This window comes from Octodon degus, unplaced genomic scaffold (genome assembly GCF_000260255.1).
Source record: "Octodon degus isolate 3935 unplaced genomic scaffold, OctDeg1.0 scaffold00245, whole genome shotgun sequence".
NCBI classification, from domain to species: Eukaryota; Metazoa; Chordata; class Mammalia; order Rodentia; family Octodontidae; genus Octodon; species Octodon degus.
In genome coordinates, this window is record NW_004524821.1 from 444,249 (window position 1) to 461,700 (window position 17,452).

The 17,452-nt window shown below is 52.5% G+C and overlaps 1 protein-coding gene across 1 annotated transcript in view; it reads left to right on the forward strand.

Annotated features, from left to right (window-relative positions):
• The window catches only part of P3h1 (prolyl 3-hydroxylase 1), a 15,128-nt gene extending 4,370 nt beyond the window's left edge, over positions 1–10,758 (forward strand). Inside the window, exons 3-15 of the mRNA XM_004645938.2 lie at positions 555–744; positions 951–1,082; positions 2,207–2,346; positions 4,377–4,466; positions 4,691–4,743; positions 4,914–5,035; positions 6,409–6,536; positions 6,703–6,798; positions 7,295–7,445; positions 8,875–8,992; positions 9,495–9,570; positions 9,797–9,937; positions 10,305–10,758. Coding sequence (XP_004645995.1) covers positions 555–744; positions 951–1,082; positions 2,207–2,346; positions 4,377–4,466; positions 4,691–4,743; positions 4,914–5,035; positions 6,409–6,536; positions 6,703–6,798; positions 7,295–7,445; positions 8,875–8,992; positions 9,495–9,570; positions 9,797–9,937; positions 10,305–10,463 — 1,596 coding nt within the window. The 3' untranslated portion in view covers positions 10,464–10,758. The remainder of the gene's footprint in view (positions 1–554; positions 745–950; positions 1,083–2,206; positions 2,347–4,376; positions 4,467–4,690; positions 4,744–4,913; positions 5,036–6,408; positions 6,537–6,702; positions 6,799–7,294; positions 7,446–8,874; positions 8,993–9,494; positions 9,571–9,796; positions 9,938–10,304) is intronic.
• The last annotated feature ends 6,694 nt before the right edge of the window (positions 10,759–17,452 follow it).

Sequence of the window (17,452 nt, forward strand, 5' to 3'; positions counted from 1 at the left end):
TATGTTATTAGGCTGGAGATAAAGCTCAACATAGAATGCTTGCCTACCATGTGTGAGGCCTTAGGTTGAATCCCCAGTACCTACAGAAAACATATCAAAGAGTTAAATGTTTATAAATTTCAAGAGGGGTTTGTAAAGCCCATTTACAATAGACATTTGTGAGCCAGTATGGTGGCGCATACCTATAATCTCATCACTTAAGAGGCTGAGTCAGGAGGATCACAAATTTGGGGGCTACACAGCAAGTTCAAGGCTAATCTGACTGACAGCAAGATGCTGTCTCAAAAACCAGAACAAGGGGCCAGGGAGATAGCTCAATAGAATAAGAGCTTGCCTGGCAAGCACGAGGTCCTGAGTTCAATCCCCGGTTCCGCCGAAAATTAAATAAATAAATAAATATCCAAAACAAATGGCTTTATTGTGTAGTAGTCACCCAGGCCACCCCTTTGCACCCATACCTGAGGAGTAAGAGTCAGATGCCAGGTGATGATGGTGCAGAGTGGGACACGGGAGCTCACAGTGGCATGAGTTTGAGTGCTCCTCCCTCCCAGTAGCATGAGTTCCGGCTAGGAGTGCGACTCTACTCAGAGGAGCAACCACAAGAAGCTGTGCCCCACCTGGAGTTGGCACTGCAAGAGTACTTTGTGGCCGACAAGGAGTGCCGTGCGCTCTGCGAGGGGCCCTATGACTACGATGGCTACAACTACCTGGACTACAGCGCTGACCTCTTCCAGGCCATCACAGGTGCGTGCGGTCCTGCCTTCCTCTGCCCCGCCTCCCAGGGCTAGAAGCTGTTGTTTTGGTAGAGCTGCTGCAGCCTCATTCCTTCCTAGGTTCCTAAGTCTGGGAATCTGGCTAGAAGGTGTTTCCACTTGAATTTGTCCATCTTAACCAGAATTTGAATCCTAAGTGTGACTTTCTAGTTGTTTCTCATCTTAGATTCCTTTCAGATCATTATGTCCAGGTCCTCAGCTGTAAGCAGAACTGTGTCACCGAGCTGGCTTCACACCCAAGTCGAGAAAAGCCCTTTGAAGACTTCCTCCCGTCACATTATAATTATCTGCAGTTTGCCTACTATAACAGTAAGACTTGCTTTCTTTCTCTTTGCTGCCTTAACTTGGAAGCTAAGTCAGACCCAAGCATGTTGGTACACCCCTGTAATCTCAGCCCTCTTGGAGGCCGAGGCAGGAGGATTGCAAGTTTGAACACAACTTGAGCAAATAAGCAGCTTAGTGAAACCCTATCTCAAAATAAAAAGCAAAGAAGAGGCTAGAGATGTAATTTAGCCAAAGGCTCTGTATTCAGTCCCCAGTACTATAAAAAAAAATAAAACAAAAACCATTAAGCCAGTCAGGTAGGGGTGCAGCCCCTGTTCCTCCTTAGCATGTCTGGCTTCTTTCTGGGCTTGAGAACTCTAGGACCTCTGTCTTTTATCCTATCCCATTGATAATCTAAATGTGCATTTGAATTAAAGTAGTAGCAAAAGTAAAGGTGTGAGGCAGTTTAAACTAGCTTCCTGGGGCTTGGGAGATGGCTCAGTGGTATAAGCGCTTCCTTTGCAAGCACAAGGGCCTGAGTTCAATCCCCAGTTCCACCAAAAATAAATAAGTAAAATAAATAAACCAGCTTCCAGGATGTTTTCAGCAACCCTGCCTAGGATACTCTTGGAGGCTTGACACAATCAGTGAATCACCAGCTCTTTACCAAGTTCCTCCATGTCCTTAGTGTTACAGCCTATTCAGGAATGCAGGGTGTCAGTAATTTGGGTCAAGGAGACCAGCACACAAACAAGAACTGTTCTGCCAGAGGCATGATGTGTCTTTGTAATCTTCCTTCCCCTTCTCAAACCATGGGGAAAACAGGTAAAAGACGAAAACACTTCTGAAATTGGTGTAATGATTGAGTGCGTTGAGGCAGGATATTGGCAAGTATTTTAATTTTTTGTGAAGTTTTAAAGAGATGGGCATGCAAAGGAGCCTGATTGTTTCCCGTGTGAATGTTAGGCAGCACTGAACGCATGAGACACCCAAAACTCAGTTACAGAGTCCCTGCGTACTCCGTCCCTTCTCCCCTCAAGTCAGGCCATTGTCCTAAGTAGCAGGCGGGTGCCCCTGCTGTGCCTCAAGCTTCACAGGGATGGAATGTACGTGGTTTTGGTGCCCAGCATTAGACCCTTTATTCTCAGCTGTTTGTTCTTGCCTTGCAGTTGGGAATTACACGCAAGCTATTGAGTGTGCCAAGACCTACCTCCTCTTCTTCCCCAGTGATGAGGTGATGAGCCAGAATCTGGCCTACTACGCAGCTATGCTTGGAGAAGAGCAGGCCAGCTCCATTGGCCCCCGCGAGGTGAGATCTGCTTCACTCAAGGTGGCTGCCAGCTGATCCCAACCAGAGCACAGAAGAGTGGGGCAGCAGAGGGCATGGGACACAGGTTAGGGCAGGGCTGGGGTTCGTGTGCATGCCGGGGCTCGCCCGTCACTCAGCAAGAGCCACAGGGGCATCATGCCAGCACCTCACAACATCATCTCGCCCTGAAAGCAGCACTGTAAAGCGACTACTCTGCCCTCGAGGTACCCCTACTTTGACACTTGATGCCATTTGGCTAGGGTCCATTACTGTCTCCTTCATGCTACATTTATGTTTCACTCACCTGTTTTCTGCCTGTCTTTTCCTCCCCACCCTGCCTTCTCCTTTCCATTGTTTGTTCTCTCCCAGCTCTCAGCACTATTCCTTCCTCAGTGTAAAACCGGGAGAAAAATCCATGTGCCCATAAAGACTACTTCTCTGGGGTGAAAACCCAGATTCCTCTTGCCTACCTGTGGAATCCCCAGTCTCCAGTAGAAATACTCGTGCCAGCCGCTTGTGTATGGAGACCCCTTTCCTATAGTTGTCCTCTCTGACCACTAGACGCTGAGCATCCGGCTCTGAGGTGGCATTTCCATCTCTTTGTCTTGCTTAATGTACCCACATACATACACATATACATTTTCACTTTCTCTTTTGTGGTTATATCAGTGAGACCGGGATGGGAGAGAAGATAGCACATGTGGCCATTTACCACCATTAGCTGGCGTTTGCCTCCTGAAGGAAGGGAGCTGGCAGCCGTTGAGGTCCTGTGCAGATCAGACCTGTGCTGGGTGGCCTCAGTCCATCATCTTAATCAGTGTAGCTGTCACAGTAATGATGCGGTGACTTGTGTGGTGGCCTGTGGCTACAGCACGGTGACTAGAATCTGTTCCTTGCTTTGTCCCCAATGCTGGCATGGTTCCTGATACATCACTGGCACTCAGAGACCAGGACTAAGTGAGTGAGGGACAGAAGTAGGGTTGACTTCCTAGTAGTCTAACTGAATTACTGGAGAGGTAATGAGATAACACATGTGGCCTGGCATCTAGTGCTGGGTGAAGGAGGCAAACTTCTTCCATCCAAGTACTAACCAGGCCCGACCCTGCTTAGCTTCCAAGATCAGATGAGATTGGGCACATTTGGGGTGGGATGGCTGTAGACATAATTTAAACTCCCGAAGGAGAACATTTCCATCCTCTGGGGTAATCACAGTAGCTGACTGGACTACTTTTAAAGACTTTCCTCTTTAAACTGCCCCATCTTTTATTTCAACTGATGATGTCTTCTTTATCCCTTCCTTTCTGCTGCTGCTTGGAGACTAGCAGGTCACCTAGGGAAAGATGTGACCCTGGAAGGGACTCAGTTTCCCTGCCCTGGGTAAGCGCACCTGCAAGGCCAGCGTGCCAGGCCCAGCAGTTCTGCAGCTGCAAGCCCCTAGGGAGGGAGAGGGTCTGGTCAGTGTGAGGGGAGGCAGGTGGCAGAGTAGAAAGCACATGGGCCTGAGCACCAGAAAGATTTGGGTTTGGGTGTAGGTCTCTGTTCCTCTACTTCCTCTGGTGTCACCTTAAACAAGAGGCACATCCCTCTGCTCTTCAGTTTCTTCATCTGTAAAATGAGGGTGATCGTGTCACCCTAGGGGTGTTGTAAAGATTGAGTGACTAACACAGAGTTGGCTGGCTCCTCTGTTCTCTGCCTGAGCGTAACTTCCTGCAGAGGTCAGGGGGCGTGCTACTCCTGTGACGCATCTTTCCACATCCCTGACGATCACCAGATTTTCTTTCCTAGAGATTGCTCAGGGCTGGGGAAGGAAAGAAGGAGGCTTTTTCCAAGGCCAACCTGGTTACGCTACTTTGACAACTGTAGCTTGTGCCAGGTGGGAGGAGCCCTTGAGCACAGAATAGAGGCCTTTGTCCAAACTGGGAAGCAGACTTATCATGATGGCGGGGAAGGAGGCCTCAGCCACACAGGGAGGGGAAGGGGGTACCACATGGCAGGACTGGGCTGCAGGGGACTCCTCCTCGGTTCCTCAGAGTGCCCAGGAGTACCGCCGGCGCAGCCTATTGGAGAAAGAACTGCTTTTCTTTGCTTACGACATTTTTGGAATTCCTTTCGTGGATCCGGTGAGCCAGAGTGGGGGCTAGAAAGGGAAGGGGGCAGCTCCAAGGGGCTGGGAGGGGTGCCACCCTGAGGAGCCCGAGCCTGAAGTAAGACCTTGAGGATGGGTGACAGCCAGGAAGACGGAGGAGGACCCTGGTGGCAAGACGCAGCCTAGCTTCCGAGTGTTCTCCCTTCATCTCCAGGCCTGTCTTGCATCTTGATACACTGTTCCTCTACCTGCTTGCAGGACACGTGGACTCCAGCAGAGGTGATCCCCAAGAGACTGCAGGAGAAACAGAAGTGAGGCCCTTGAAGAAACTGCATGATTGGATCAGTCTGACGAAGCACTAAGGCTTGCTGCATCCAGGCAGATGGGGACTCCTGGCCAAGGGTGGGCAGGTCCAGTCTGGGAAGTCAGGGTGGGAGCACAGGCCAGCTAGGCCCAGGCCCCAGAGCCGCTGTGTTTACAGGTCCGAACGGGAAACCGCTGTGCGCATCTCAGAGGAGATTGGCAACCTCATGAAGGAGATTGAGACCCTGGTGGAAGAGAAGACCAAGGAGTCCCTGGACGTGAGCAGGCTAACCCGAGAAGGTGAGAGGATGGAGGGTGGGACACAGCAGGTCAGGCAGGGCACCCTGTATCCGCTGGATGGTGCACAGCGTACTGAGGGCTGGCCTCAGCGCAGCTCAGCTCAGCCTCAGCATCCATCCTATCTCACTGAAGGGGATTTTGTCTAGGTCTTTGGTCAGGGAAGACACCTGTGTGTTACTTAAGTAAGCAGTGACTTGTACTGTCCCTCACCCCAAACTCTATTAGCCTTGACTGTGTTACTAAGACTCAGAATTCCTCAGCCTCCTTGGCTCCCCTTCCTCCCCTGCCCATGCCTCTGCTCCAGGAAGGCCTCAGCGATGACTCTGCTCTGCCCACACCCATCTTTCCCACCTTCCTTCTCACCTTCTTTCTTGTCTGTTGCCTTGGTCCTCCTTAGCCACGCCACCTCCTGAGTGCATCCATCTGTCCTGGTCCCATCTCCCCTGCCCCACCTCACGCAGGTGCCAGGCTCATGAGCACTGGGACCCTGACCCCATTCCCCTACCTTTTGCCTCTGTTCTGCTTAAGAGCATCGCAGTCACCTTGCACTGGGCATTGTGTGACTCTGTGTGTGTGTGTTTGCTTGCATGTGTGCATGCTGTGTTCAGATGTTAACCACTCACCTCACCATCTTGCATTCACTTTGCCTCAAGGCAAAGATGGGGTTGAATCATATCTAGAATGTCCCACTGGAGACAGCAAGGATCCCTGAGGGGAAAGAGTGGCTTTTGTCCTGCCATTGTTTAAATTGACAATAGTGAATCTTAACAAAATTAACATGGGAAAAGAATATGTCTATCGTATCTGTTATTTCTGTTGCTTCCCGTAACTACCAGAACAGCGGGTTAAGCGGCTTATTAGAATCTTTATGTAGATGATGATGATGCGCTTGACTACACAATGGTTGCCAGCATTTTTGAGCATTTACTGTAAGTCAGATACTATCCTAAATTTTTAACTCGCCTTAATTTATTGTTAACATGAAACTAATAATTAGATGTTTGAAAGTTGAGAACAGTTTAATTAAATAAAATCAGCCTCAAAGAGATTGACTCAGCTCAGATCATGCAACTAATAAATAGAGGATCCAGAAACAAGACCCAGTGCTGATTCTGCAGCACAGACCTCAAGATTGTGTGTGAGGTTTGCTCAGCCCTGCACAAAAGCCAAAGCCAGCAGCCATTTAGTGGCAGAGGAAGGACCAGGACTTGGGTCTTGTCTTTAACTCAAAGTTCTGTCCTCGAGACCTCTTTCCCTGTGGGAGTGATTGAGTGGGAAAGTTCTCCAGAGAACAGGGAACAGCTGGAATTCGATTCCTGACAAGGAGGTCGTGAGGAGAGCCGCTGCAGGGCTGAGCCAGCCTCTCTCTGCAGGAGGGCCCTTGCTGTATGAAGGCATCAGCCTTACCATGAACTCCAAACTGCTGAACGGTTCACAGCGGGTGGTGATGGATGGCGTGATTTCTGACGCTGAGTGCCAGGAGCTGCAGAGACTGACCAATGTAAGAGGAGCACAGCTACTGCCCCTTCCCAGCGGTGCACTGCGCCCCTTTCCAGGGGCCTCTTAGAAACTAAGCCTGTGCCTGCCCTTTGCTGCCAACAGCTGACCACCTCTTCTCAAGTGCTCAGCGGCCCTGCCTAACTTCACATTCTCTTTGGACCTTACAGGCAGCAGCAACTTCAGGAGATGGGTACCGAGGCCAGACCTCCCCACATACCCCCAACGAAAAGTTCTATGGCGTCACTGTCTTCAAAGCCCTCAAGGTAAAAATAAGTTCTGGGCATTCTAGAGTATGAGAAGAGGGGTGTCTGACTCTGAGGGGCAGAGGAAAGGGGAATCAGGGATGTGGGGAAGGACTGGGGATTATGACAGAAAAGGAAGAGGTCTTACTGCTCACATGCCAGTTGCCATGGAGCAAGAATAAGTTATGTTGAATGAGGTTAACTTGAATCCTGATGATTAGACCAAGTATGATAAAATGAGGTGAGCAGGACAAACTGACCGCCAGAGCTATGGGATGCTATCCGAAGAATGGTGCAGGCCAGAGGGTGGTTTTCCTGAGCAGGTGCACAGGGGTTTCATGAGAAGTACAAGAAGGCAGAAGGAATATGGCGGGGTGTCAGATGTGGGGAGCAGAGAGACTGCATTGCATTCTCACAGGGCTTGGGAGATGCTTAAGGCGTGCAGGCTCAGACCTCAGCATCCCTGGCAGCCCACAGAGGGGCCTTAAGGGGATCTGATGACCGGTCTCTTTGGCAGCTGGGGCAGGAAGGGAAGGTTCCTCTGCAGAGCGCCCATCTGTACTACAATGTGACCGAGAAGGTGCGGCGCGTTATGGAGTCCTACTTCCGCCTGGATACCCCCCTCTACTTCTCCTACTCCCACCTGGTGTGCCGCACAGCAATCGAAGGTGGGCTGAATCTCCCCACAGCCCTCTCGGAGCACACCGTGCCTGCACTGCCGGACCCCAAGGACACAGAAGGAGTAGGCTGCCGTCCCCTCACCCCAGTCAGGGCGCTGGCACACACAGCCTGGCTGCAGCCCAGTGTTAAGAGCAGCAGTAGCATGGAGGGAGTCCCACAAGCCTACCTGGGAGCCAGAGGCTTCCTGGAAAGGAGGTGGCAGTTGATGGGCCGAGTACAGTGGTGGAGTTTCAGAGGGGTAAGGTGAATGCAAGCTGGCAGGCCCAGCAGACGTGCAGAGATGGAGGTGCGGTAGGTACCCAAGTAGTTGAGGGAGCTATGAAAGCGTTCAGACTGGAATGTGTCCCAGATTTGTGGTTTGTCTCTTCAATCAGGCGTAGGCTATGTGGCAAGCTCTCTGTTCACAACTATTAAATACCAGATTTGTGGGAGAGCGATTTAATTTTACAAATCAGGTGCCAGGTTGTTTCTCATTCCCTCATGGGAGTAAGGCATAGCTGGATTGTAGGGCTTACGTGTGGCCCACAGCAGCAATGGCTGCCGTCACCAGCGGAGGGCCCCTGGTACTGACATGCCCTTGCTAGGTAGCTCTCTCCCCCTCAGAATACTTGATATTCTCTGAAAGTCTAGGCACAGCCAAAGGAATGTATCAGACATGAGACTCTTGTGTCACTGAGCCTTATGGTAGGGAAGCAGTGGTATAGCCAGCAGGAAGTCAGCTAGGGTCATCGGACAGCAAAGGACTCAGTGCAACCTTCATTTATAAAAGGTTAGTTTTGCTGCTGCTGTGTCCAGAGGTTGGGTGAGTGTGGGCCAGATGGAAGGCTGGGCAGTTGATCAGGAGGGGGCTCGAGGGACAGGGTGATGGCTCAATGTTGGGCCTATGCAGCAGGAATAGAGAGAAACCAGCAGGGAGGTGTGGGGAGGACGGAAGGGCTCAGTGGCTGGCTGGACAAGTAGGGGAAGGTGAGGGGGCATCCTCCATGCCCGCACTGTGCTGGGGAAGTTGTGTCCCATGTCCGGAGCTATCTGCTGGCGTTGTACAGTAAGCCTGGCTGTTCTCTCTCCTGCTCCCAGCGCCCCCTCTAAAGGTGACTCCTAAGGTGTCACTGTTCCTATAGGTCCTTCCCTCTCCTGCAGCCCCATTGCAGGGGTGACTCACTGGACCTGTTGCCCTCCTGACTCCTTGTAACAGAGCCACAAAGTTAGGCCACTTGGCCTGGTATCTGCCTCACTGGAGACCCACCCTGTCCTGACCCCTAACCTGTGGCTTACACAGAGACCCCCACACCCAGCTCATGACAGTTTCCATAGACTTGAGCACATTTGGGGAAGAATCCACACTCACCTTGTGTCAATGGAGAACTGCCACAGCTCCCGCACGCCCCAGACTAACCCAGGTTGCCTTGGCCCCAGAGACACAGGCTGAGAGGAAAGACGGCAGCCATCCAGTCCACGTGGACAACTGCATCCTGAATGCAGAGACCCTCGTGTGCGTCAAGGAACCCCCTGCCTACACCTTCCGGGACTACAGGTGAATGGTACAGGTGCAGGTGTGGCGCGGCCCTCCATGCTCACCCTGTGAGCCCCTGAGGTGCCCTCTCCTCACCTGCTCACCCTTAGCACACAGTGGGCCAGCTTCCCCAGCCCTGCCCCTGGCTAGGGAGCCAGGCAGTGGGGAAGCGGCAGTGCAGTGTGACAAATAGGGCTGTGGGAGGGGACGGCAGAGCAGCACCCAGACAACAGCATGAGGGACTCTGGGGCACAGGTGGGGATTAGAAGGGCTTTGGACTGTTTGTGGCTTTGGAGAATTGTCTTGAGGGGCTGGGGAGATGGCTCAGTAGAATAAGTGCTTCCCTGGCAAGCACAAAGGCCTGAGTTCAATCCCCAGTTCCGCCAAAAAAAAAAAAAAAAAAATTGTCTTGAAAGCTGCTTTCCTATGGAAGACCACCCTGCAGCTGCTAGACAAGCACATGGAGGGGAAGGTCCTTGGCGAGGGAGGAGGGCATCATGTTGGGGTGTCTTGCCTTTCCCAGTGCCATCCTTTACCTAAACGGGGACTTTGATGGAGGGAACTTCTATTTCACCGAGCTGGATGCCAAGACTGTGACAGTGAGTGCTGCTTTGTTCTTAGCCCTGGAGCTGGTGTCTAGAGTCAAGTGCCTCAGAAAACTACCCAAGCTTCCCTGTGGCCAGTGCCCCTTCCCCCACCTGGGGGCTTTGAGATACATTGGGCTCTGCCTTAACTGCCATCAGCTCTGGCCTCCAGAAAACAGAGCTGAAGTTGCCCATGGCTTTTCTGTCTTCCTCTGTGTCCTCCTCATTTTGACCCCTGTAGGCAGAGGTGCAGCCCCAGTGTGGAAGAGCTGTGGGATTCTCTTCAGGCACTGAAAACCCCCATGGAGTAAAGGCTGTCACCAGGGGGCAGCGCTGTGCCATTGCCCTGTGGTTCACCCTGGACCCTCGCCACAGTGAGCGGGTAAGGACAGTGGTGCTGCCATCTGTTCCTGGGAGGGCCCTTGTTCTACTTCTTCCTTCTCCAGATTCTGCTGCTGGAGCTGTGGTCACGAAAGGAGCACTGGGCTCGGGACTCCCAGCTCCAGCGCTGTGCCTGTGGTCACCCTGCCTCATCCTCCTGGGCCTTCTTCCTAAATGACAGCAGGTGCCAGGTGCTCGGATGCGGCCCGAGCAGGAGTGGTGCTGAGTCCTTGGTTCCGTCCTTGGGCACACCTCAGCTGTCTACCTCAGAGCACAGGGACTGCTGGGAAGGAAGAGTACTGGGGGGCCGCAGGAGGGCAGGTACCTGGCCCCCAGCCTCTCTGAGTAGGCGTGGTTTGTTCTTGCAGGACAGAGTACAGGCAGACGATCTAGTGAAGATGCTGTTCAGCCCAGAGGAAGTGGACCTCCCCCAGGAGCAGCCCCTGCACACGCTGGGGGACGAGCCCCAACCCGGACAGGAGTCGGCCTCAGGCAGTGAGACAACAAGGCACAAGGATGAACTATGACCATGCCAGGCCACATGCACATGAGCGATGGGCCCACGGGGAGGAGCTCCCTCCTGCGTGCTGGCCTGCCCAGCCCCTGTGGGCCATGGAGCAGAGGGCACCCTGGTCTGCTGCCCTGCCGCCCTGCCGAGGGGACCCTGCTCATCACCTTCCCCATGGTGCTACTGTTCTTGGAGCGGACACAGAAGGATACCACTCCTCTCTGGGCCTGGCTGAAGGCTCAGGACACGGGCCCGGAGCCACCAAAGGGCCTGCACAGACAACTGTGTGGCAGCAATAAAATATTTAAGATGTCTGTAGACAACCAAAGAGTATGTGATGGTGGTTTCTGGTTTGGTTTCTTGAGAGATGGAAAGGTGCTCCTTCTGCCCCCGTCATTTGATGGAAACTGCTCTGAGCAGAATGCGGTGGCCCATGTCACACAAGAAGGCCTGGCTGGAGCCCAGCCCCGGTCCAGACACCTGGCCAGGCACCTTGAGGTTATCAGCATAAGAGGGGTCATAGTCCTCGCTCTGCCCATCTTCCTGGGTGACTGTAGCCCAGGTACAGTGTCAGAGGTGACAGCACTTTGTTAACTGAAGCTCTGGGTGAATGGCTAGGATTATCACTAATCCCCTTCTGGCAGGGAGTAGCAGTCAGCAGTGCTCTGGCGTGTTGTCCCCGTGGCAGCCACATGCTTTCTGCTCTGCTGGCTAGCCTCAGAGCCCCATGCCTGAGGGCTTCTCTTTGCAGGATGACATCGTAGGAGACAGCATGCAACTGGAGATTGGGCTCCTGGCATGTCCCTAGCTCCAAGCCCATCACCTTCACTGCTTGAGATGTCATAGGGCAGGAAGTGTAGGAACTTGTACTCTGAGTAATCGTTTAGTCAGTCAACTAGTATTTACACTGAGCATCAGCTAAGTTCCTGGTGCTAAGAACATAATAGGGAAGAAATGTCCCACCTTTATTGAAAGCCTTTTGTAGTGGAGGCAGAGAATCAATATGGGGGAAATGGCATGGGTGATTGTATCTGTGTGTGTTTGATCCTTGGAAGTAGAAAATAAAGCAGATCTCTGAGGCAGGAGAAATAGCCAGGGGGCCAACAGAGTGGTACTAGGGGCCAGGAGAGGTGGCCCAGCAGGGTTCTGAGTGAGTGGTGGCATCTGACCTTACAGGGCTTCATGCACAGCATGGAGACTAAGCTATGGGTGCAGGACTGGACACGAAACCAGTGGGGCTGCTGAGCGATGGGGCAGCGGGGAAGGTGGCTTGGGCCAGGGTTAGGTGGAGAAGGTAGCAGCCACCAGGCTGTAGGACTGCTCTCAGCACATTAACAGGGCTTACGTGTGGCCCACAGCAGCTGCAGCTGCCATCACCAGCGGAGGGCTCCTGGCACTGACATGCCCTTGCTAGGTAGCTTCTCTCCCCCTCAGAAGGCTAACAGGAAGTGCTAGTGGATTGCCCTGAGGTGTGAGGAAAACACCCAGAAGTCTGAGCAGCTGGACCACAAGCTGCCTCTTCCCCATAGCAGCAGGAGCCGCTGTTGCGTGTGGGAACCTGGAGTTTGGTTTAGGGGTGCCTTGAGCAGGAGGAGCATATTGCTGCCTTTTAATACCAGGAGAGAGGGGCCAGGGAGATGGCTCAGTAGAATAAGCGCTTGCCTGGCAAGTATAGGGTCTTGAGTTCAATCCCCAGTTCTGCAAAGGGCCTGAATTCAATCCCTGGTTCTGCAAAAATATAAAAAATAATTTAAAAAAAAAAAAATTCCCAGTTCTGTGGAGGACCACCTGAGCAGCTCTCCTTGAAAGAAGAGCGATTGTCTCCATTTTGACTGAGCCTGACCCTATTTCCTTGTATTGTTATGTACAGAGCTGGCTAGGACTGCTGTTTATCCTTCAATTGGCCTTAAGCAATGTGTATTGGTCTAGCTGAGGTGCTGGTGATAGTCTTTGAAGGTGGCGTGCGTGTTTCCCTGGTAACCTACACCTGCTGCTCTTTAATGTGAGCCGGGTTGAGACAGGATGGTAGAGCTAATGCTCCGCAGCGCTAGCTGGGATTGAGCCTCGAGACAGAGGCCATGACTTCCTGGGGCTTGAAAGGCTACACCAAAGCTGAAGCACCAGACTTCCCAAAACATTAGATACTATATAATGCAGATTACTCTCTCTGCATATCCTCTCTGCATATCGCAGAGGTAAATTTAGGCCACCCACCTAGCTCAGCTCATAGTAGTCTCCTTCCCACAATTCTCAGTCAATCCTCCTCAAGCCACTCCCCCACTGAATAAACCTGGGTGAGGCCCTGGGTCGCTCTCTTGGTTCCAGAAAGCCATCTTCATGGCTGGACTTAGAGCCCCTTGACTCCCTGATGACTGAAGATATAATTTAGTGTCTTTATTTTCACCGTGGGTTGCATTGTAAGTGGTAGACTGAAATCAATTTGATGGGATTCCAATAACGTAACTTTGGGATTACAAATATTTGCTTCTTGGACCGAGATGAGGACCTGGAAGTATCTCCAACACAGTTCCACAAAAAAAGAAGAAAATTGCACAAACTCTGTGGGTACCCTGTCTGTGAGTACCCTGAGCAGTGCCCTTGGAAGCTCTCCCACTTGGAATGGTGCAACCTCCAGTGTGTCTCTTCCACAGGACAATGGGGTCACAGTCCTCACTGCTCAGGACAGCCAAGGGTACTGACAGGCAATGCCCACATTGCCCACCAGCACAATGTTTGGCACATGGTAGAGATCCGACATTACAGAAATCTACATCAGCCTCATTCTGAGTCTCTGGATAGTTCCACATCAAAGCAGACGACCTTTTCAGTTTCAACACACACAAACCACACATAGCAGATTGTCAGACTGTCTTTGTTGAGCTCACAAAAGGCTAAGTGTTTTCAATAGCACTGGACCAAGGCAAGTGTGTGTCATTAGGCTGGGGTGAGTTATCCCAGAAGCAGGAATGATAGCAGGGACTTGCAGAGATTCTGTGTTTGTTTTTGTTTTTTGTTTTTTTGTTTTTCCAGAACTAGGGGAGATTCTGTGTTTGGAAAGCATATGTAAGGGCACATCTGTGACAGAAGAAGTTGGCTTCATGGAAGGACAGAGCCCATTGGAGCAGCAGAGGGGATGCAAGGCAACCTAGCAAACCTGGGGAGATTTGGATGAGACAGTCCTGGGGCTCCGTGACCCAAGGCAGCTCATGGAGTTCTCAGTAGGGCACCAGCGACCTCTGCACAGAGAGCTGAAGGGCACTGTTGGGCTGTGCTATGTGTCACAGATGTGTCCTTGTCCTGCCTGAGTTAGGCAGTGGGACCCAAGAGGCTGCTAGAATGGCCTCAAGATGTTTACCGTCTCAGGAAGGAGGCCAATGGGGCCCTAAGAGTGCCGTGAGTGGAACTCTGCAGAGCACTCTGGAGTTCCAGATTAGGGTGCTTAGCCAGGCCCAGGCGGCCACACTGCTGGCTGCTGTGCTTTGAGCTGTGTGGTCTGAGGTAAGTCCTCCCTGTGCTGGGCCTGTGATTACACGGGAACCTCAAGCCCTTGCACTGAGGGTAGTAAGACCGCCACTTCTGAGCCTGCAGAGTCTCCCATGGTGGCTGCAAAGAATGTGCTAGATTACAGCCAACCGAAGGAATCAGACCCTCCCAACTGGTGATGGGAGATGGTGGCCGAAAGGTCTCTGCTGTTTCATCAGGAAGGGAGCAAAAACTTTAATCCTCATACCCTTCAGTGGGTCACCAACACTCTTGCCACCTGTAATGGTTTGTGTCTAGTTGTCCCCCCAAGGCCTCATGCATAGAGTGGACTTCCAGAGTTTGCAATTAACTCCCGATCCAGAGTTGGGATTATGGTTGTGAGTGCTACACTGGCCCTGGGGTGGATAGACTGAATGCAATAGAAGGAAGGGAGAGAGGCCTGCCTGTGCTGCTGCCGCTGCTCCTCCCTTTTTGCTCTTACTGTTTTGTTGTTTTTCTGCCACGAACTGCTGCCCTCTGCTATGTGCCTCTCTGCCTTGACACCAGCTAAGTATGAACTGAAACCTCCCCAGACTGAGCTAAATAAACCTTTCCTTAATTTTGGGCATCAGGTATTTTGTCCCAGCAATGAGAGAAAAGTAACAGAGATGCGGCTTCCTGGCCAAGCACTATGGCGGAAGGTGTGGCGCCGGGTCCTCAGCTGCGGGTGGTCTGCCCCACCCAGCACTAGAAGACAAGAGGGCTGCCATGGAGTAGGGGGTCTTTGACCATGGCTTCTACTAGTCATGGTCCTATCAGCATTTCATGTACTCCAGCAGCATTTAGCACCTACTGTTTGATCCCTGTAGACTTCTGGTGAACCTGACAGGGTTAACTTTTTTTTGGACCAGGGATCAAACTCAGGACTTTGCATTTGTCAGGCAGGCGCTTGTGCCACTGAGCTATATCCTTGGCCTGGTATTAACTCTTTTTCAGTTGAGGAGCCAGGCTGAGAGAAATTGAGGACCTTGCCTAATGTTGCACTGCTTCTCAGTAACCGAGGTAAAGCTACAACCCTCAGCCTCTTGTAATATAAGTAAAAGCACTTTTTAAGTGGTAACCTGTGTAACTCCTTTGGAGTTTCAGATAGGTCTTACGGGAAGGAGGTAGTCACCAGGCTGCATAGGCCACCAGGAGGGGTAGATGCCCAGGGTGAAGAAGTCATTCTGGGTTAGGAAGAACCACTGCAGAAAAGACATGACATCCACAAAGCTTTGACCACTGTGAGGGGAGGCCATCAGGGTAGCGAAGCCTTCTTTGGTGTAACAGACTCAAAGCCTTGACAGGAAGGGACAAACAGAAGAGCTCCAGAGGAGGAAGCTTGCTGGCACCAAGGGCTCTGGGAAGCACAGGACAAGGAGCAGGCAGACCTCCTGCGGCTTCTGGGGCCTCACAGCTGCAAGACTTCTTTTCTCTTTTTTCTTTTTTTTGTGGAACCGGGAATTGAACCAGGCCTTTGCACTTGCCAGGGAAACACTTATTCCACTGAACCATCTCCCTGGCCCCGGCTGCAAGACTTTGACCCTGTGCGATGATTTCTTCTGCTCTGGCTCTCAGCTCTGACTGATCAATAGAGGGGCTGCAGGTGGTCTCCAAGGTTTTGGGTAGCTCCGACATTCCATTTCTGTGTGACCTTGGGGCTCCAGGGATCAGATGCCTGACTTATGCCTCCTGAGACTGGACTGAGTCCTGTACCTTCTTTAAAGAGAAGCACTTAAAAAAGGCAGGAGTAGGGACCAAGGTCCAGCTTAGGGAGAGACAGGGTTTGCCTGTAGGAAGAGCATACTCCAGGCGGTTGTCAAGTGCAGCCCCTACCTTCCCCAGATATCACGTACCTTGTTCAACCATCACAGGTCTATGAGATAGATGTGTTTAGAAGTAGGGACATGGTGGCTCCATGGTCAGCTCAAGTCATCTATAAGGAGCATCTTGTCTGCTGACCCTCCCAATCTGGAATGATCTCAAGTCCTCTCCCTCTCCCTCTCCCTCTCCCTCTCCCTCTCTGCAAGGAGCATCTTGTCTGCTGGTACCTCCCTCAGGAAGGCAAGGGAGTGGGGAGAGACCAGGAGCTGGCACCATACACCCCCAGAGAAGCCCTTCCTGCTGCTCCCCCGCAGGTCAGTACCCCACCTCAGCGCAGGAGAGTTGTGCCTACCTGGGAGGCTGCCTGGAGCATCAGAGGAATTAGCACATGGTCTCCAGGAATCTTAGGTTTTGTCCCTTTCCCCTCTCTGGACCTTGGCAACAGCCTGCGTTCCCCTTGCTCCTACTGTCACATCATTATCTGTGGCAATTTAGGTTCACTTCTCTGTCACCATGCTAGACCCTGCTGGCATTTTGGGACCCATAGGCCACATCAGGAGGCAGGGCTATGCAGACAGAGACCCACGTGGCTCTGACCTTCCTAACACAATCAGAGGGACCTGGTGTGCATCCCAAATGTCAGACAACACCCACCCTTGGCCCCTCAGAGGGCAGACCACTACCCCTACTGGGGGGGGGAGCTGCAGGCCATACCAGGGGCCCACGCCCTGGGTGGGCACACAGGACAACTATTGTCTGTGCAGTGCCTGGCACCCTCTTGTTTGCATAGCCATGTGAAGAATGCAAGGAAGCAGGCTAGGGACTGTCCCTTTGAGGGGGTTGGGGTGGTGGGAGAAGATGTTTGCTGGGGTCATAGCAGGACCCTGCAGTCCCCCAGTGTAGGCCAGGAAAGGTGGGTGGGCTGCTGGGGATGCAGGGGGTGGCCAGGGTCTTGTGGGAGTGGGGTCAGGCGTGTAACATTCCTCCTGCACCCACACAGCCATGGGGCTGAAGGGGACGTGAGGGGACTGCTAATGAGGTGGAGGAGAGTTAAACATTCCCCTGCTCCTGAGGGCTGAGCCCCGTGGGAGAGAGAAGGGGAGGTGGGGTCCTGGAGGGGGCAGCCTGAACCCTAGGAATGTGCAAAGGCCACTGTTCCCCCAAAGCTATTTTGGAACTGGGGGTCGGCCCACTGTCCTAGGTCCCAGCAGGAGCTGCTGAACCAGCCAGCAAGGGGATTAATGAGCTGAGCAATCCGCCTTCTCTTAGGCCAATGCCAGAAGCCTGGTGCTGTCTCCCCAGCTCCCTGCCAGGCCCCCTTCTGGTCTGCAGCCAGCTCTGGCCCAGCCTTGGTAGGGCCCCTCTTCTGACCCCTCCGATCTCAGACACACCCCATAAGCATATTTTCTGCTCTGGCTTTCTGGCCTCCTTATTTCTGGTGCACATGGATCCCAGCTCCCCAGAACCCTTCTCCCCAGCACTCAGTTCCTAGCCTAGTCTCCCCACATCTAACCTCAGAGGTTTTCCCTGATGTCTAGCTCTAGGTTTCCCTGATGCAAGCTGGAATTTCCTTTCTGTCCCCAAGTCAGAAAGCAGGAAACCTCAAAGGCCAGATCGGCCTTGTAAGAGCAAAGTCCATCATCTCAGGCCTGGTTCTCAGGGTAGAATTTAGGGGACTTGAAT